General features: G+C 36.6%; 1 protein-coding gene across 1 annotated transcript in view; it reads right to left on the bottom strand.

Annotated features, from left to right (window-relative positions):
- Positions 1–21,771, bottom strand: part of HMCN1 (hemicentin 1) — a 691,072-nt gene that overhangs the window by 318,538 nt on the left and 350,763 nt on the right. The window contains exons 16-22 of the mRNA XM_007937695.2: positions 18,453–18,647; positions 14,986–15,081; positions 13,290–13,417; positions 11,576–11,720; positions 8,523–8,635; positions 1,240–1,399; positions 456–624 (exon numbers count right to left, since the gene is read on the bottom strand). Coding sequence (XP_007935886.1) covers positions 456–624; positions 1,240–1,399; positions 8,523–8,635; positions 11,576–11,720; positions 13,290–13,417; positions 14,986–15,081; positions 18,453–18,647 — 1,006 coding nt within the window. The remainder of the gene's footprint in view (positions 1–455; positions 625–1,239; positions 1,400–8,522; positions 8,636–11,575; positions 11,721–13,289; positions 13,418–14,985; positions 15,082–18,452; positions 18,648–21,771) is intronic.

The following is a 21,771-nucleotide window of genomic DNA, read 5'->3' as shown; positions in this document are numbered from 1 at the left end:
AATCCTACTTCCATAGTGATACTGCCTCAGAAACCCAAGGAGGGGTCGCTATGAGTCGGGGCCGACTCGACGGCACATAACAACAACAACAACAACATAGGATAACTGGAATTCTGTGCGTGCTACACACATTGTACTCACAAGAGTCTTACATACAAATCTACTCCATTTTAATAAATACCTTTCAAGATGCACCAATGGGAAATAATGCTAAAGCTGGGTATTAGCATTTCTAATACAAATGAATGAATAAAACCAAAACCAAATCAAACTCAACTGCCGTTGAGTTGGTTCCGACTCATTAGACTATATACATATACATGTCCTGTAGGCTCGGACGTACTTAAATTTTTTCAAATTTAAAAGCCATTTTTGAGACATTTATAAACCTGAACAAGCACTGTCATCTGTCCTGTTGTATTTTTGTGTGGTGCGATTCAAACCAGATCGCCTACCTTGGAGAGAAGGGAGAGATGAGCTGGGTCTCTCTGGCCCATGTAATTACGGGTGGAGGTAAGCTCTTCACTTCACATGGGAGTGTCACCTCTTCCCCGGCAATGACTGAGATCTCAACAGGCTTATCCTGTGACAGCCCTCGCTGGTCTCCAAACACTCTGGGCCTTACTAAAATAAATACATTTTTTGGAGAAAGGAAATAGTATATTAAAAAAAAAAAAAAAAAAAAAAAGCACAGCTTAACTTCCATTTGCAGACTACTAATGTTCTTAATAATTTACAAAAGGATGCTGTTTATTCCAGAGTTTCAGGACATCTTTAAAGCTTTGTAAAACAGGAAAAAACTAGATTTTCTTTCAGCTCTCCCCCTCAGAACACAATGAAGAGCACAGCTGAACTATCTTTTTAAAGGATGCCATCTGCAAGAGTAACCCCTCAAAGCCGAATGCTAACCAAAACATAACTGAGGTCTGGCTTTGCTAGGAGTTTTAAGAAATTGGTGTTACCAAAGCTAGCTGGGTGCAGCAAGCACACTCCTTGAGAAAAACACCATAAAAATTTTCCAAAAGGCTATACAGTTACACTCCCTTAAAGTCAGAGTCTAAGTAGAAGAGATTTTGGTTGGCAGCAAGGATACATTCTTGTAAAATAAAAACAAATATAAGCCTGGGGGAATTGTTCACTTTAGGGGTACAGTCCTCTGGTAACAGTACTAGGTGAGGACTGTGAGTTTTGGCAAAGATTGACAGTGTCAATGAAAAACATTGCTCCAGGGGCTCTCACCATAGACAGTCAGTTGCACTTTCCTCTTGGCATAGCCTGCCGCATTGGTGGCGGTGCAGACGTACTCCCCACTTTCCTCACCTCCTGGTGACACCACATACAGACTTCCATCAGCCCCGGCAGAAAACTTAGCACTGCCGGTGGAAATCAGCTCTCCTTTCTGCAAAACATTAAGGCAAAGTGTGTCTTAAGATATTAAAGGATTGACTTCATGTCTGGAAAAGAAAGAGAAGGGGGGGGGGTTCCCCAAAGGTAGCAAATACTAGATTTTTTTAAAAAATGTTAGTATGAATAAAGTTATTTATAAGAAAAATTAGATTTAAAAAAAAAAAGTGATATATTTCCTATCAAACTGTCTCCCTTCATTCCCTGGTACCTGTGAATGCAGATTATATGGTAACGAATTGTTGTTGTTCTTAGGTGCTGTGGAGTCATAGTTACCCTATGTGCAACAAAATGAAACATTGCCTGGTCCTGTGCCAACCTCATAAACCACTGCTATGTTTGAGCCTATTGATGTAGGCTGTGTCAATCCATCTTGCTGAGGGTTGTTCTCTTTCCCTCTGATCTTCTACTTCACCAAGCATGATATCCCTTCTCCAGGGACTGATCCCTCCTGGTAACATGTCCAAAGAATGTGAGACGAAGTCTTACCATCCTTGCTTCCAAGAGGATTTTGGCTGTACTTTTTCCGAGACAGATTTGTTTGTTCTCCTGATAGTCCATAGTATATTCAATATTTTTTGCTAATACCATAATTCAAAGGCATCTCTTCTTCCATCTGCTTCCTTTATTGTCCAGCTTTTGCATGCATAAGAAGTGTTGAAAATATACCAAGGCTTGGGTCAGACACACCTTAGCCCTTAAAGTGACATCTTTGCTTTTTAACACTTTAAAGAATTCTTACACAGCAGATTTGCCCAAAGCATTAAATTGTTTGATTTCTTAACTTCTGCATCCTTGGACATTGATTGTGGGCTCAAGCAAAATGAAATCCTTGACAATCTCAAATTTTCTCCATTTATTATGTTTATTGGTCCAGTTGTGAGGGTTTTTGTTTTCGATATGTTGAGGTAGAATCCATAATGAAGACTGGAGTCTTTGATCTTCATATGTAAGTGCTTCAAGCCCTCTTCGCATTCAGCAAGCAAGGTTGTGTCATCTGCATATCACAGGTTGTTCATGAATCTTCCTTTAATATTGAGGCCATGTTCTTCATCATACATTCTAGCTTCTGGGATTACCTGCTCAGCATATAGATTGAATAAAACACCTTTCCTGATTTTGAGCCATGCTTGCTCTGTTTGAACGATCCCGTCTTGGTCTATATACAGGTTCCATAAGAGCACAATTAAGTGCTGTGGAATTCCCATTCTTAGTAATGTTATCTGTAACTTGTCATGACCTACACAGTTGAATGGTAAATATCTTTCTGGTATTCTCTTTTTTTTTTTCAGGCAACATCCATCTGACATCTGAATCCATTGTGGATTCCTGACAGTTCCCTCTCAATGTACTACTGCAACTACTTTTGAATTATTTCTGCAAAACTTTACTTGCATGTGATACCAATGATATTGTTCAATAATTTCTACTTTTTGTTGGATCACCTTTCTTCACAATGGACACAAATATGGATTTCTTCCTGTCAGCTGGTCATTTAGTGGTCTTCTAAATTTCTTGGCATAAACAAATGAGTGCTTCTAGCATTGCATTTTTGAAACATTTCAATTGAGATTCTGCCAATTCCTCCAGGCCTTGTTTTTCGCCAATGCCTTCAGTGGATCTTGGACTTCTTCTGTCAGTACCATTGGTTATTGATCATATGCTATCTCATGAAATGGTTGAGCATTGACCAATTCTTTTTTGTAAAGTGACTCTGTTCATTTCTTTAACCTTCTTTTTATGCTTCCTGCATCATTTAGTATTTTCCTCATGAAATCCTCCAATATTGAAAGTCAAGGCTTGAATTTTTTCTTCAATTCTTTCAGCTTGAGAAATGCCAAGCATGTTCCTCCTTTTGGTTTTCTAACTCTTAGTCCTTGTACATTTCATTATAATATTTTACTGTATCTTCTCAAGCCACCCTTTGAAATCTTCTGTTCAGCTTTTACTTCATCATTTCTTCCACTCACTTTAGCTACTCTATGCTCTAGAGCAATTTTCAGAGCCCCTTCTGACATCCATTTTGGTCTTTTCATTTTTTTTCCCCTGTCTTTTTAATGGCTTTTAGCTTTCTTCATAGGGTCAATATTAGCAGGGGTATAGGGAGAGGAATGAGAGCCTGGGAAAATCTCTGAGTTGTACCTCCCTTCACCAATCTGAGTGTCCAGGGGCCATCTTTAAGTTTTGCCTTTCCCCAATTTCAAGATAAATACACATTGATAGCAGCAATGTGTCATCAGGAACATCTTACCCGCTCTTGTTTGGCTGCCTCAATCAGACACCTTTCATATTTATGGCATCAAAGAATGCCACTCAGTGACTCATCTGGTGCTCCTTTGGACTTGTGCCCTGGGTAAGTGCCTTCCTATGCCTCCCCATTACTATGTCCCTGGATGTCTACCATGTTCAAGGAAGGATTTTGGCCATACCACATTTATAGAAACCACTCAGTAGCACCCACCCTTTCAGGACACATGCACACTTTCAATATGCCTATGCCATCATTAATATCACATGCAAGTAAAATTTTGCTAAAGATAATAAAAAATGATTGCAGCAGTATATTGACAGGGAACTTCCAGAAATGCAAGCTAGATTCAGAAGAGGAGGTGGAATGAGGGATGGTGTCAGATGGATCTTGGCTGAAAGCAAAGAATACCAGAAAGATATTTACTTGTGTTTACTGACTATGCAAAAGCATCCAACTGTGTGGATCATAACAAATTATGAAAAACATTGAGAAGAATGAGAATTCCAGAATACTTAATAGTGCTAATGAGGAACCTGTACATACCAGGAGGCTGTCGTTCAAACATAACAAGGGTATACTACATGGTTTAAAATCAGGAAGGGTGTGTGTCACGGTGAATGAGTATGGTTTTGCCATCCTTATTCAATCTGTATGCTAAGCAAATAATCCAAAAAGCAAGACTATATGAAGAAGAACATAGCATCAGGATTGGAGGAAGACTCACTAACCACCTGCAATATGCAAATGGTACAACCTTGCTTGCTGAAAGTGAAGGTGACTTGAAGCACTTTCTGATAAAGATTAAAGACTATAGTCTGCAGTATGGGTTACACCTCAACGTAAAAAGAACAAAAATCCTCACAACTGGACCAACTGGACCCATAAGCAGTATCAAGGTAAATGGAGAAAAGATTGAAGTTGTCAAAGATTTCATATTATTTGGCTCTACAATCAACATCAATGGAAGCAGCAGTCAAGAAATCAGACATTGTATTGCACTGGGCAAATCTGCTGCAAAACCTCTTTCAAGTGCTAAAGAGCCAAGATATATATTTGAAGACTAAGGTGGCACCTAAGTCAATGGTCTCATTTGCATGTGAAAGCTGGACAATGAATAAGGAAGTGGTGGCATAGTTCCTAAGGTATTTGACTGCCAACCAGAAGGCAGGTGGTTCAAATCCAGGAGCCACTCCTTGAAGGAAGATTGGGCAATCTACTTCTATAGAGATTCTGCCTCAGAAACCCAAGGAGGGGTCGCTATGAATCAAATCGACTGGAAGGCAGTGACTTTGGTTTGGTTTTTGGTTTACCTGTGAAAGTAGGAACGAAGGTGGGGCTAAGAACAGGACGACTGTTTCACATTCTGTTTAAGAAGCAATCAGCCTACCTATCTCACTATACCTGAAAAACTGCCCTCTGATATTTTCCAAGACTGGAGGCTTAGATAAAAGAATAAAATGAGAGTCTATGGAGTAGAAGACAACAGCTATAGTTGAAAGCAGAGGCATTTTTCCAAAGAGGCTGCCATGGGTATTAATAGGAGCTCTAGTAGCATAGTGCCTAAGGCATTTGACTGCTAACCAGAAGGCTGATGGTTCAAACCCACCAGTCACTCCTCAGAAGGAAGATTGGGAAATCTACTTCTGTAGTGATACCACCTCAGAAACCCAAGGAGGGATAGCTATGAGTCAGATCCGACTCGATGCCAGTGAGTTTTTTTTTTTTTTCTTTTAAAGAAGAATTGATGCTTTTGAGTTGTGGTGTTGGTGAAGAACACTATAAATACAATGGACTGCCAAAAGAATGAAAAATCTGTCCTGCAAGAAGTGCAGCCAGAATGCTCCTTGGGAAAACAGCCAGACTTTGTCTGACCTACTTTGGTCATGTTGTTAGAAAGGACCATTCCCTGGAGAAAGATATCCTACTTGGCAAAGTGGAGGGTCAGTAAAAAGGGGGAAGACCCTCAATGAGATGGATTTACACAGTGGCTACAACGATGGGCTCAAGCATAGCAAGGGTTTTGAGGATGGCACACTACTAGGTAGTGAAATTTTTGTTTCTGTTGTACATAGGGTCACTATGAGTCAGAGCTGACTCAATGGCACATAACAACAATGGCTATGAGTCAGAATTAATATGATGGCTATGGGTTTGCTTTGGTAATGAATTACCTTACCTAAAATAAATTAGCCTTTTGTCCTTGGTTTTTGAGAGAATTCTTGGAACTTCCAAGGTAATCAACCCACCTTTGTGTTCTGAAAACCATCAGACTTCACTTGAGAATTTGTGCAAATGAATGAGGGTTTGGCTAGGTTATAAAGATTGTCAATCTGCTGACTTCAGGAAGGTAGTGGGGAAGATTTAATCAATCATATATATTCAATGAGACCTCAGTCAATGACTATACAATGAGTTCTCTGTCATAACTATGTAAGGAAGCCAATAAAAATTTCTGAACATGGAAGTTCCCTGAGCTTCCTGGTTGGTGTAAGAATATCCATATCTGAGATCCCTGTCAGATTTCCTATGTGTTTCTTCATTTTTATCCTTCTTGGTTATAAAAAATTGGCCAATATTCTCCATGAATTTTGTGAGTCATTCCAGCCAATACTTGAGCCCAAAGGAATCAGTAGATCAGAAGGTTGAGTTGTAGGATGGAATCCCCCAGCCTATGGCTAGTATCTGTCTTTTTGGTAATTTGAAGAACTGTCTTCTTCCATCTTGTGAGCTCTGACCCAGATCTGAGTAGCTGGGGTCAGAGAAGCACTACATGGGCAGTGAAACTATAGGACAATGTCCTTTTAACCTGTGAGCTCTGATCCACTTCTGGTTGGCTTGGGTTGGAGAGAGAATGCCAACTTGGATGGCTTGCAATGAGGATGGAGAAGTGAAAAGTTGAGGACTGCATCCTTATCTGCATTTTGGGGACTGAGTTGATGCCACACAGTTGTCAAGATGGGATTTGCTCACTCTTTTCTCAGAGCAATGACCAGGCTTGGAAATATTGTCTTAAAAGATGTTATCAGGTAATTAACATGAAGCCAGAGTAGAGTAGGGTGGGTCTTAATTCAATCTGAGTAGTGTCCTTATAAAAGAGGAGATGTGACACAGACAGCACTCATAGGAAAGATGGTCATAGGAAGATATATCTACTAGTCAAGGAAAGAATGCCTGGGGCTGCCAGAAGCTGAGAGAGATAAGCAAGTACTTTTTTTATGGAGACTTTGGAGAGAGCATGGCACTTCCAACAACAAAAATTTGAACTACTAGCCTCCAGAACGATGAGACAATAAATTTCTGTTCTTATACACTACCAAGTTTGTGGTACTTTGTTATGGCAGACCTTGGAAACTAATAAAGAGGGCGACTAAATGAGTTAGTATGGGTGTATTGGTTTGGGTTCACTTAAGAGTAGTGTCTGAGTCAAAGATTCAGGGGCAAGAAGGTTATTTGGGAAGTGATTCCCAGATGCTTGAGTGGGAGAGAGGGAAAGTGAGACATGTTGCTGTTGTTACATGCCATCGAGTTGGTTCTAACTCATAGCAACCCTATGTACAACAGAACGAAACAGTGCCTGGTCGTGCACCATCCTCAAAATCCTTGCTATAAAAGAAAGCTAATAAAAAGCTTTATTGGTTTGGTTTCCTCTGTTAAATAATAGGAGATTCTGTGTGGTATAAACGGTTAATGCATTTGGCTGCTAACTGAAAGGTCGAAGGTTTGAGTCTACCCAAAGGTGCCTCAGAAGAAAGACCTGGTGATCTACTTTCAAAAAATCAGTGTCTGGAATCTTAAAAGCTTGCAAGCAGCCATCTAAATGCAATGATGGGTTGGCCTCTCCTCGTCCAGAGCAAAGAAGAATGAAGAAAACCAAAGATGCATGAAAACAATTAGTCTAAAGGACTGGTACACCATGTGATCCTCAGCCTATATGACTATGAGACCAGAAGAATTAGATGGTGCCTCATTACCACTGTCAACCACTAGGAGGGGGATCTATGTAGGAGATCCTGGATGGAGTGGGAGAAAAATGTTGAAAAAAAATCAAAATTATAAAGAAAAAAATGGACCAGGTTTGCTGGTCTGATAGAGCCTGGTGGAACATCTGAGACTATGGCCCCTTCAAGTCTGGAATTGAACCTACTCCTATGGCTTCCAGACAAACAAAAGACAGGCATATGAGGTGAACATTTGTATTAGGTAGATACACTCTTTGGAGAGATCAATCATGGGAGAATAAAAGGGCTGTGCATGCACAGGGAGACAGCTCAGGGGGCAGGAGTGCTTGGGAGGGAAGGACACAGGGAAGAGGTAACTATGGGGAAGAAATGGGAAGAGAGCTGTTGCATCATAGGAAATTTCAGTCAATGTCATGAGACAAAGTGTATGTGAACTGCTGTATAGAAAATGAATTCACTCTATAAACTTTTACCCAAATCATAACAAAAATTAAAATAATAATAATAATAATCAGCCATCTGGAGGAGCATAGTTCTATTGTGACACAAAAGGGGTGACCATGAGTCAAATTTGACTTGATGACAACTGGCATAGGATGGTCACTAGTTTCATTAATGACTAAAGATATTCAAATATTGTTGTCAGCATGTGACATAAACAAACAGCATTAAAAACCAGTCGCTGTCAAGTTGATTCAGTCTCATGGTGACCCCATGTATGTCCGAGTAGAACTGTATTCCTTAGGGGTTTCAATGGCTGATTTTTTTTTGGAAGAAAGTTGCCAGCCCTTTCTTCTGAGGTGCTTCTGGGTGGTCTTGGATCTCTAACCTTTTGGTTAGCCACTGAGCACATCAACCATATGCACCTCCCAGGGACTCCAACAAACATCACTAAACGTGTCATTTACCTTGGACCAGGTTATAGATGGTTTGGGAATTCCACTTGCTTTACATGGTAAAGTTACTGGAACACCTTCAATTGTACTGAGTATCTGCTGCCCATGCTGAATGGTTGGCAGAACTAGAAAAGCAGCAGAATTCAGAATGTGAGCATCTGTTATTTCACTTAGCCTCATATGTTTAAAGTTGAGCATTTTTAGCATATGCTTAATATTTGTGAAAACTAATAAAAATGAAACTTTTTTGATAGAAAATTAAGGTAATTAGTTAGGGAGTGTGCTAAGCAAACAAAAAAATATAATAGTTATGATCTCAAGAGTTTTGTAGAAACTTAAAACAAGCAGTAAATGATGTCTAACATATCGACCTTCCTAATGAAAAGAGAGGGTTAAAGAGATTTCATTTTTCCTAGAAAAATAAAAGAGAATTATAGCCTGAGGGTTATACAATTAACACATATCTTTGTCCAGGATCCATCATTACCCATAAAAATACAGTGAGCTGCCTTAAGTTTACCTACAAAGAAATCAGCTATTTAACCATCATATACGAAATACCTATTGACACAAAAGAATCACTTATAAAACCACGAAATTTAGCCTAGAAAAGAGGATTTATATTCTTAAAAGGAATTTAACAGTAAAGCTTGAAAAATCTTTGGGATTTTTGTTTAAAAGACAAAATATGGAATTTTATGTCAATATTTTTCAGAAAGAAGTAAAACATACCTTTTGACTTTAGAAAGCAACTGAAGTATTAAATTATATGAGTATAAACAAATGGAAAAAGGAAGACTGTTGGCCACTCCATTCTGAAAAAAGTATTAATATTCAATGTTTTTGAAATAATGATTTTGATTAAAGGAGCTCCTATACATGAACATTCCTAACACAGTGCAAAGAACATAGTAAAAACCCAACAAACACCAGCCCATTTGCTTTCCATCCTCTGAAAGAAGAGACTGTAACTGCTTCTTGGAGATTCATCACTCACTGTCTTTTGCCTTGAAATTAGATTTCTCCAGTTGTCATAGCTTCCCTGGAGCAGAAGTTTGCCAAAATAAGAAATATCAGAGACCTCAGTAAAGAAACTTTGTGGAAGGTTTAGATTAAGTTTGCTATATACTCATATTTTCCTATGACTGGCCTTAATCTTTAGATAATTTCTTCTTTAAGAGTTGGCAGCAAATTTCTATCCCTAAATAAGAATGCCAGGCTACAATTTAGAGAAAGATATTTAATTTCTAGAATCATTATAAAATAGTCAGCTTTCAACTATCAATTTGTGGCAACATGGAATCAGCCATTTTCATAAATGTATAATGAGTTTGACATGATAAAGGAAATGGGAAATTTAGTCTATGGTTTTGAAGTCTGATGTCATTTAGGCATGAGAAAACAGTTTCTTATAAGATTGTCAATCTACAAAAATCAATATCAAAATTAAACTGTTTTATTTGTCTTTTTAATCTGAACTTGTATCTGCCTTCCGTCATTGATTTCAGAATGGGTTAGAGTCTTTAATGAGCATTCTTGAAATGGAAGAGGCAGAGTGGTGACAGGATGGCAATGCTACTTAATATAAATGCCGAAGTCTAAAGAAAGGGATGTTGCATCACACCCAAGTCAGAGATAAATTTGTTGGCTGTAAGGTTGTTTGTTTAGTTCATGACAAATAGCTAGGTTGATATTTTTCAATCTATTGACTAAACCAGCTAGTCGTTTTGGACTAAGCTGAATTACCAAAGGTTGTGGAGAGAAGACTTTGTTACTTTCCATTGTAAAGACTTCTGGGATAATGGTACACCACATCATGAAAGCATAAATGACTTAGTTTGTCTTATCTGGCAGACAGCACAAGTAATCATGATACCTTTCACCCACATACAAATTTGGGCTCAGAGTCCTTGACACAGTATTCCAGGCAGGTGCTGTAAACGATATATATTCCAGGAAGGTATATGTCGGGGGGGGGAAAGTAGGGGTATGACTGAACTAGATTCTCAAACCAATCAGGAAAACTACAGACTGATTCTCCTTAAAAATATTTCAACATAACAGTATCCAGATCTGGCATTAGATATTTTCTCTGTTAAGTTACAGCTAATTTGCTGTTGGTTTGGTATTTTTTCAAAATAATATTTCTTCAAGAATACCTCATGTGATGTTGGTGAATACTTGGTACTAGATTGAAAGCTATGGATGAAAGAAGTTGTTTCAAAAGAGAAGCAGATATGAAAAAGGAAGATGATCTTAATCCTTTAAATTTTCAACAGACCAAACAAAATTTGGAAACTACTGGATTAAGTAATTCTCTTATTCATGTGCCAAATAAAGGTTGAATTAATTACTAAAAATAAATGTTCCATGCTACTTTCTTCTCTAAGAATGTTCAGTACTGTACACAAAGTTATTTTTCAATACTATGCTTTTTCAAAAAAGGAATGTTGCAAATTTCTTGAGGGAACTATACAAAAAATGTTATGATAATTTCTTAAACTATGAAACTGTTATTTATTTTCTGCGATGTATGAACTTCGTAACTGTGTAGTCACGAATGGAAAAAGATTGCTTCTGGGTTTTCTTATTTGTGACCTTTACTTAACATGCAAGAAGATTGTTGGGTGCATATGAAGTGACCTTTAGAAATGCTTGGGTCATTTCTAGCTAAACACAAAGGGGTCATTAGTAAGGGCATGTTTCTTGCACAAGCCAAAAGGAAAAGGCAATTTTGGATGGTCTATTAAGTTCAATTTGCCTGAAATTAAAATGTATTTTTAAACATAATTGTCTGAGAGCTGAGTTCCTTTTTATCAATTAAGAAACCGCTGACAAAAGCCCTTGGCCAGACTCAGCTGGTGCCTCCCAATGATGTCTTTCTGTGTACATAAAAATGGGAAATCTGGAAACAGCATTAACAATGTAAATATTGTTCAAGAAATAAAGCTTTTGGCAAGAATAACAATTAGGAGCCTTATTTCAGCAATAGAGTTATCTGATTTAAATGTATTAACTCAGACTTGAACACAGTTTGGAAACAATTCAATGGGCAAATGTCCTACCATGCACCTCCACGGTGGTGGTTTTATTATTGATTCCAGCAACGTTACTGGCCACACAGGTATATTCGCCTCCATCCTGAAGACGAACTCTTTCAATATGGAGGCTCCCATCACTGCGCACGGTGATGTAAGGATTTTGGACCAACTTACAGAAAAAAAAAAAATATATATATATTTTTTAATTGTATAAAAAAAAATTCCTGTGCCAAAACTGGATCTATTTCTTCCCCACCCCACCCCCAAGCTAGGTAAATTCCTTTTAAAATAAAATATTTTAACATTTCAGTGAAAAAATGATGAACATATTACCAAAAGTGGTATCAGTTGTATTACATTCTGATATACCTCAAAATATTGTATCTACTAGAGAATTATGTACATGCTGGAAAAGGAAAAGAAACAAAGATACTACTTGTTTCATGTTTCTGTATTTTTTGTTAGCACTCAAGATCCAAATCCCACTTTTGGCTTATATTGTTTTTCTCCAAGAACTTACTGTCACTAAGAAGCAATTTTATATTTATATTTTGGCATATAGGCGTCTTTTAAGCTGAATGAGAAGGACAATCTCAACACTCACTTTGTCATGTCACACATGCAAACAGCAAAGGATAGTGTCATCCATATGTTGTTGTTGTTATGTGCCATCAAGTTGGACCTGACTCCTAGTGACCCCTCCTTGGGTTTCCGAGGCAGTTATCACTACGGAAGTAGATTGCCCCATCTTCCTTCTGAGGAGTGGCTGGTGGGTTTGAACTGCCAGCCTTCTGGTTAGCAGTCAAGTGCCTTAGGCACTATGCTACCAGAGCTCCCTAGTGTCATCCATATAAGACATACATACAGAACCTGTCACAGGAGACTGGCAATATTTCCACTTAAGATCAATCACCTCTAAATCTTGCCATTTATGTATACTGTTCAATAATCAGATATCACAGTGCAAGAATCAGATATCTCAATGTTCAAGCAGTATCAAATCACAAGCTTATTTATTATTCAATCAGATGTATTGATTTTTCTCAGGTTTTTATTTAAATATGAACAATTCTACACTTGTAGAATAAAACAATTCTTCCATATAATTGATTCACTACTAATAGGTACTCTAAGAGCAAGAGAATCTAAATATTTCTGGAAAACAGAAAAAGTACTCTGAACAAGATGAAAATTTATTGGCAGAGGTAGCATATTTACAGGAAACTTTAACAGAATTGTGAAAAATTTTTACATCTTTTCATTGTCAAAAGTTATACACTGAAAAACTATGACACAATTTAAATCCACATTTTTAAATAGTTCATGATAAAATATATAACTTTGTGGTTAATATTAATAAATTCCAATATATAAAATGAAAGATGTTATGGTAATATTGACATTTCATAATGTTCTAGAAGGAAGCACATAAAAATATTGATGTGGTAAGAAAATAAGTTCATACCTACTTCTGATTTTGCATATTCTAAACTGAGCTTATTAGTAACACTGCATTTCATGTGAAATTGTGGAAATTATACTATCAACTATTTCTCCATTTTATTAACTCTCAAATAATATGAACTCCATAAACATGTTAATACTGAAGAAAATTTCAGTATACTTATAAAAATGTATTTTGTAATTTATTCAATATGCTTTGTTATTTTAATGGTTGGAACACATTGGTTCTTCCTCAAGAAAACTAGGAGAGTGCATGTATTTAATATGTTCTTACCATGGCTGAGTTCTTAATCCATCGCCTTTCTGGAATGGGATTTCCAGCCAATAAGGTACAGGGCAAAGTAAGTTGCTGTCCTTCAATTACATTGGCCACAGAAGGGCTGATCCCAATAAGAGGAGCAACTAAATCAGAGAAAACACAGGTACTTTCAACTCTATTTCATCCAAAAGGAAGGTAAACATTTATAAGTAGCTGTCAAGATAGGTACTTATAATGCTATTAAAATTTGAGCTTTCAGGAAAAAAATTTTTTACAAATGTTAACGGATATGAAAGCAGCTCTGGTGGTGTAGTGTCTAAGGTCTTTGACTGCTAACCAGAAGGCTGGTGGTTCAAACCCACCAGCCACTCCTTGGAAGGAAGATTGGGCAATCTACTTTGGTAGTAATAACACCTCGGAAACCCAAGGAGAGGGGACTGCTAACCAGAAGGCTGGTGGTTCAAACCCACCAGCCACTCCTTGGAAGGAAGATTGGGCAATCTACTTTGGTAGTAATAACACCTCAGAAACCCAAGGAGAGGTTGCTATGAGTCAAAATTGACTCGATGGCAAATTACAACAACAACAGATATGAACTTGAAGGGAAAGATAAAGGGCATCTGCGCTCAAAGAAAATTCCCAGACAAATAATAGTGGAGAAGTAAAGAGAGCAGGGCACAATAAGTCTGCAGCTAGAGCATGATAACAGAAGGCTAGAAATATTAAGCCAAGAAACTTATGATGCAGTCAGTAGACAAATGGTGAATAACTAAAAGCATTTATACAGAAAACTGGCATCATTCAGAACCATTCTTTTGAAATATTAATGTAAAAATTTAATCAGAGGTATTAATCTGGAAGGGGTGAGATCACTGAGGAAGCTGCTGTAACAGCTCAAGTAAATAAAATGATATGAATTCTTTTATATGGAATGGCAAAGAAGTATTATTGTAAATATGCCCTCTTCTTGAAATCAAAGACCAAGTTTAACTTAAATCAAAGTAAAATCCCTAGGAGATTTTAGCTGGAAAAAAAATAGTTTATATAGATGAATAAAGGAAGACAGGGAGATACATGAAGAAAATTTTGCTTAAGTTGTAAATTAATGAGAAATTCACTCTGCTAGGTTTAAAAATCACATTAAATGCTATAATGTAAACAAAGTAGTACTAATGCAGAAATAGAATAGAATGCCAAGGAATAGATAAAAGAATATAAGAATATAAACTTATCATGTAAGCAAATGGATATTTTAATAAGTGGGAACAGACAGATTATTCAATAAAGGAATAAACAAAAATCTCAGCACTTGGGAATAAAAGACACTATATCCTTTCCTCCTTCCAAAAAAAAAAAAAAACAGTTTCATGTGGACAAAATGATAAATGTAGAAAAGACAACTAGATAGGACTTCCACCACTCTAAATATATATTCATATTTAAACTTATAAATCAGTTTATTTAAATTGACCTTCCTTTCATCAAAAGGAAAATGAGAAGTTTGGAGCAGATTCTCTCTAAGGTCATTCCAGATCTAACATTCTGTGAAATATGAAATGGGAGGAGGAGGGCAGACTAGTCTAGTGATCAGGTATTTACTTAGTTGTTTTTTTTTCCCCCTTAAAGTCGCACAATTGTTAAGAGATAATGTAGTAAATAAAAATCTGATGATTCTGGAAATTGTGGTCTCTAAACACTTAATTGATCTTACCAAGTCCTGTCACTGTTATTATTGCCTGGGATTGGATCTTTCCAAACTGATTTTCTGCTTCACAAACATAGGTTCCTTTATCACTTGCCCATAAATCTAAAAAAAAAAAAGAGATGACTTATTTATTGAGCACCATCTATGAAGTATTAAGTATGTGTCAGTCACAGAGATGAGATCTGAAAATTTAAACTACAGTCCTGCCTCCAGGGGTTTCCATTCTATGGGAAGATACAGACACAGAAAGCAACGATTAACACCACAATGTGATAAATGTCCTAATACATCCTGGGTTTCGAAAAACAATCTGTGGAAGCACTGAGACAGGAGCATGTAGCTGCAAATGCAAAAGCATAACTTGAAAAGCCATGGTCTGTCTGTTCAAAATTGAAAACTGTACCACCAACAGACATTGAACTATGTGTGTACATGTGTGGGGAGACATTTTGGAAGTTTGATGCAGATATTTTTTCATCACTGCAATGATTCTATTGACATTTAGTGAGCAAAAGTTAGGGAGATAATGCACAGGACAGGTTCATGAAAAATACAACCCAACTCCAGCAAGACTTTTAAAGATCCCACTGGAAATTCAGGGATTTGGTCATTCTGTTTATAATTATTTGAGCCTAGAGTCTAATTCTGTATAAGAAAGACAGAACTTTAGTTGTGTTTACTGATCATTTTAGAAAATCACATCATCAGCCTGGAGTTTTCAGTTATCAGTCCCATACTCCTGTATCAGTCTGCATTTGAGCTGTTGAATTTATGGTTATGCTACATATGGTGTAGACATTGCCAGAGTATTTGTTCATTGAGTAATATATTATTTTACCAGAAATCACTTTTGTTTATTTCCTTTTGTACTACATTTGGGGCTTGGTGGCACTGAAAGGTTGGCGGTTTGAACTCACCCAGCAGCTCTGTGGGAGAAAGACCTGGCTATCTGCTCCTGTAAACATTTCATCATAGGAAACACCATGGGGCAGTATTACTTTATCAAATAGAGTCATTGTGTATCAGAATCCACTCGATGGCACACAAAAAATAACAAGAGAGATCATTTATATGCATACATACAGGCATACTTCATTTTATTGCACTACACTTTATTACTTCAGAGATATTGCATCTTTGTTTTTTTTTTTTTTTTAACAAATTGAAGGTTTGTGGCAACCCTGCCTCAAACAAAATTATCGGCACCATTTTTTGCAACAGCATGCGGTAATTCTCACAATATTTCAAACTTTTTCATAATGTTATTATTGCACACTTCATAGTATAGTATAAAGATAACTTTTATATGCAACGGTTTTTTATGAAACCAAAATGTGACTCGCTTTACGGCATTATTTGCTTTATTGTGGTAGTCTGGAACCAAATCCCATTTATCTTCATGGTATGCTTGTATATATGCTTGTATATATATATATATTATATATATGTGTGTGTGTATACATATATATATATATATATATACCTATATAACTATATTCATATATGTATATGAATTTGAGAATAATAAAAAAGATATTATAAAATATTTGTTATAAAAAGAAGGTGTTGGGGGCAACTGGGATGAGGACTGCTGGGTTAGAAGTTGTATGAGTGTAGTCAAGAGGCTGAAACTGAAGAAGCAGGTTGGTTCCCTGTAAGAAAGGTAGTTTTGTCTTGTGAGCAAAAGAAAAGGCAAGAGAAGATTTTAAATAGGGGAATGATTGTGATTTTTGCAAATATCTTAAGCAGAATAAATAGCTTAATCTACTGATAAGATATTGACAAAGAAAAAAGGACTTTCTATCATATGTAGTTCTAAACTACCTTAAATAAAAGCAGTGATAAAATTTGTATTTCTCTTAACCATACGCATATAACTGCAGAACTACATTTGGTAAACTTAGGTGATATCCATTCTAAACAAAGGCAAACATTCATTTGGAGGAGAAAATTCAACAGATCACCTGGTTAATAAGTTCTACATTGCTTCTAACCAAGGTATTTTGAATATTATCAAGTCTTAGGCTGCTTTGTGTAGAAATACAAAGTACTACAGAGAATTAAGTTTCTAATCACTAGTTTATTCTGTTGTTGTTGTTGTTATGTGCCGTCGAGTCGGCCCCGACTCATAGTGACCCCTCCTTGGGTTTCCGAGGCAGTATCACTACGGAAGTAGGATTGCCCAACCTTCCTTCCGAGGTGTGGCTGGTGGGTTTGAACTGCCAGCCGTCTGGTTAGCAGGCAAGTGACTTAGCCACTATGCTACCAGAGCTGTTTATTCTAGACAATTTAATTTAAACATTCAAGGAATACACTGGCACTGGCCTCTCCTATTATTCCTCCTTTTCTTTCATCTTCTCTACTATATTTATTTTTGGGTCTCACTTTTGCTCCCTCTGGGTTGTTTCTCATCACCAGCATTACCCTAGTGGATAATTATGTGAGCCTCCCGATTTCCCCCTTTCTCTCACCTCTCCTATCTTGCAGAGGAATCATTCTCAAACAGTGCATTCATGTGCTATTTTCCTGCTCACGAAGCTCAGTAACTCTCTATTTCTATCTCATCAAGGACATTTCTTTACCTTGATATTTCAGGTCCTGCCCAATCTAACTCAATCTGATGACTACTTCTTAGTAGGTTCCTTTTGTGGCCATTTACTCAGATTGTGGATTGCTAAATACTTGAGTAAGGGACCCCACAGTTGACTTGTATCTTTACCACAGAGTCTAGCACAGAGCAGAACACTCAAGCACTTGTAAGCAGATGATTTAATTTTAATCTGGCATTTAAGCAATTAATGTATATTTAGTATTATTAATAAGCATGGAAATCACTAGTTGGAGGCTTCTTATAAAACACTCCAAATTCAATTACATTTTAAAAACAATTAACCATCTAAATGTTTTTTCTTCACTAGTGCCACCATCCAAATATTCTTAACCTTATTTGAAAAAATACAAAGTGGGTTCAGATATGTAATTGTTTACCAGTTTATAGGTGAAATTTTTAAGTGACTTAATATTTGACTTATTATTAGAATCTCTTGGATGCAACTTTAATCAAGGGACTGCCATAGGATTCCTATGCATGTCATTATGTATTGCTGGCCACAAATAATTAAAGTTAACTAATTACCACTAATACTTTTCTTTACAATAGTTGATACGAGAGTCAATAAAATGCAAGTACTAATCCACCAAGAGGCCCAGATACCTCTGTTTGGAAAGAAACAAGAAGATATGAAGAAATATTGTGTTAAAAGCATTGATACAAACTAATGGCATACAATTGAATAAAAATAATCCATTTATGGCAAATCTAAAATATAAAATTTTAGTACTATTTTAAAGTGAAATGTAACAAACACAAATACATTGGCAAGATTAACTCACTATTTTAAATATGCATGAAATGTCATGGATGTATAATATACTTGTACTCATTTGTACAAAATACATTTCCTTTAACCTACTTGAAATAAAGAGGGCTCCTGTTCTTAGTTGGCTGATGGAGCTAACTGAAAAGGGTCTTGAGAAAAGTGGCATGTTATCCAATCTTTGCCACTTGATCCTTGGTTCTGGATAACCCTGAACATAGCAAGGTAATGTCACATTTGAGCCAATGTCCATAGATATATCGACAGGTTCTTGTATGAAAACTGGAGGTGCTGGAAGATAATTTAAAAAAAAAAAGCAGATCATTAATACAGTACACAGCCACATTAAATATAAACTTAATTATTAAACAATCAACATATTGAATTTGAACCATATCATTGTTCATGTAATAATAAAAATTTATACTTTCATTTTCTCTCTGATTCAGAAATAGCAGATTGCTTTTTTTGCCATATAAATGAATACCAAAACCAAAACCAAACTCACTGCCGTCAATTTGGATCTGACTCATAGCTACCCCTCCTTGGGTTTCTACTTCTACTATGGAAGTAGATTGCCCAACCTTCCTTCTGAGGAGTGGCTGATGGGTTTGAACCGCCAGCCTTCTGGTTAGCAGTCAAATGAATAAGAGGCACAAAAGGTAAAACTATCTCCTGAAAGTGATAGATGATAAAAAAGGGTGAGAATTTAAATCAAGAGTATGTTAAATAAAAAGGATCATTTGTTTTAGAAATTTGTTTTCAATTTTAGTTTATATCATACTGCTCAAGGCTTAAGACTTTATGATAGATAAAATGGTCGTGTAAGGAAGTATTTTTGATGCTTTTCTAAACTTATTTTCTTTAATTGAATTTTTTAAATAAATTTCATATTAGAGTTTATATTCAATGGATCATTATTTAACAAGTTTACAGTATGTAACCCTAAGTTATTTATCTGTATTCAAGATTGTGAGTCAAGAATATGAAGTAACAGAATGTTGTATGCATTAAAGGGAGAATAATCAGTGTTTAATATCTTAGAAAGTTAAGAAAGGATTCAGAAATTACAAAACTATAGCTAAGAAGACTATGGATAGCCATTTAAGTCAGCTTATCACAGAAGCCAGAAGAGTTACAAACCTTGGATTACACGGGAATATAATAATATGGAGGGTGCTGTTAGCAGGGCCAAATAAGTGAGACTATCAATATGCCCCAGAGAATTTGCTAACAAGGATGTTTGGGGCAACTTGCAAGGGAAACATATTATCTGAAGTAATGAATAAAACCTGCTCATTTAATCTTCACAATATCCCTGTGAGGTAGGTACTACATTGTCCCAGTTTTACAGATGGAGAAACTGAGAGGCAGGTAGCTAACTTGCTAAATGTCACATGGACTTGAGCACTGAAGCTAGAATTCAAACCAGGTCAATCTGACCCTAGAGCTACAATTTTTTGTCATTTTATCAACTTCCCCTTCTTCTAGAGGTTCTTAAAACTGCCCACTGTTACGCTGTTTTAAAGGCTAATGAAAATGAATGTGAAGGTGAAAGGTGACCTCTTTCCTTTTCATGGAATATTGGGCCCATAGTGTATAATTATCTCAGAAGCAGTGTCGGTGCTTTTCTTTTTTTTTTTTCAGCTTGGATTCAAGGACTTCCTCTAACTTTGCAACCTCATCTCCCACTATTTGCCTGCACAACTTCTAACCTCTGACCAATTAGAACTCCTTACTCTTCTGCCAACAATTGACCTTTCCCATAGAGTTACCTGTGTTATTTCATCCCTGTCAAATGCAAAGTCTAGATATCTACTGAAATATTAAAAATTCTTCAGTCCAGTGCATATGTCCCCTCCTTTGTGATGCCCTCTCTTACCATCCCAGTTGGACACAATTTTGTCCCTCTGAATTTTCAGAGAACTCATTCTGTACCATTTACATGGTAACTGTCACAGTCAGCCTTTTATTACACTATGTCTTATTTTTCCTACTAAATTGTAAATTTCTAAACCATTTACATTTAAAGTATATATTTATCCCTAATGGCAACTAACAGAATACATTGCACATTAGAAGTGGTCACTAGATATTTGTGAAGGAATTATTGGTTCGGTATTAGAACATGTCAACAATAATTCAGTGTGTGTGTGTGTGTGTGTGTGTATGTAATGAGAATCTTGGCCCAGTACATTTGATCTTGCACTTCTGGAGGAAACACAGTGACTTCAGAAGCTATTGTTTGTTTATTGAGTCTAAACAAACAAAAATCAAATACCACAATTAGGCAACATGTTTTTTAAAAAGAATTGGTGTATGTGTTTATATTTCTCTCAACCCACCCACATGGGTATTTGATTTACAAAAATAACAGACAAAATGAACATATTTTAAAAATAGTTTATAAAGAAACCTATTGCTTGCATATTCTACATTTATAATACCTAATTACTTTTCTTAGAAGTGGTTAACAGTCATTTATTCTCAAGTAGACAACTTTTCTGAAGAATGGACGTTAAGTATAAATGTCTCAGAATGAGTTTCAGGATATGTCAGGCTCAGACTATGGGTGAGTGAAATGTGGTGATGGGACAGAAATAAATTCCAGAATATACAGAAGCCTGGGATCATGCAAGTATTGGAGGGGGGGCAGGTACTGACAATTAGGTCATAAACATCAGTGAAAATACGACAGATTAGGATTTTTTGAACTAAGAAAGGCAAGAATAAATGTATTAAAAAGGATAAGCAAAGCTCAAGTTATGCCCAGAAAGCTCAGGTAACATAGGAGAAGTCATCCAAGGGGAAGACGTTTTGGAAACAGTATTAGGCACAAGAACAACACAAGAAATATGTGAAAAGCCACCAATCAGGAGATATACATATCAGTACCAGAAAACAAGGCAAATGAGAGTACCAGGCACGTACTAGGTAAGCAGCCAAAACAGCACAAAGAGGACTTCGATGACAAGTAAACCTCAAAAATGAAGCAATTCATAACTCAGGCCAAGAAGTCTTTTAAATACTTCCTACTCCAGAGTGTGGCCAATTTGGACTCCAAGTGAATTACATTGGGTAGATGGTAAACAGATTAATGAGTATAGCATACGGGGAAGCAGCCAGTAAGCGTAGTATAACTAACATCCAGTACTGGTAGAGGAGGCTGCGTTGCTTAGAGAGGCTGAGAGCCCATTGAGTGGTTCTAAATGGCACCAATTATCAGTCTATAAACTTGGGCAAATTATCTTACCTCTCCCGATCTGAATTTCCCCATGAATGAGAAAAGGATAACATTTTGTTATCTCACATAGTTAAAAGAGATAATCTTTATAAATTGTATAGTACATAGTAAGTTTTGGTAGCATAGTGCCTAAGGCATTTGACTGCTAACCAGAAGGCTGGTGGTTCAAAC

This window comes from Orycteropus afer, unplaced genomic scaffold (genome assembly GCF_000298275.1).
Source record: "Orycteropus afer afer isolate SDZICR_OR568_19922 unplaced genomic scaffold, OryAfe1.0 scaffold00043, whole genome shotgun sequence".
NCBI lineage: Eukaryota > Metazoa > Chordata > Mammalia > Tubulidentata > Orycteropodidae > Orycteropus > Orycteropus afer.
The sequence above is the reverse complement of the archived record's forward strand: the minus strand, read 5'-3'. Positions and strand labels throughout refer to the sequence as shown.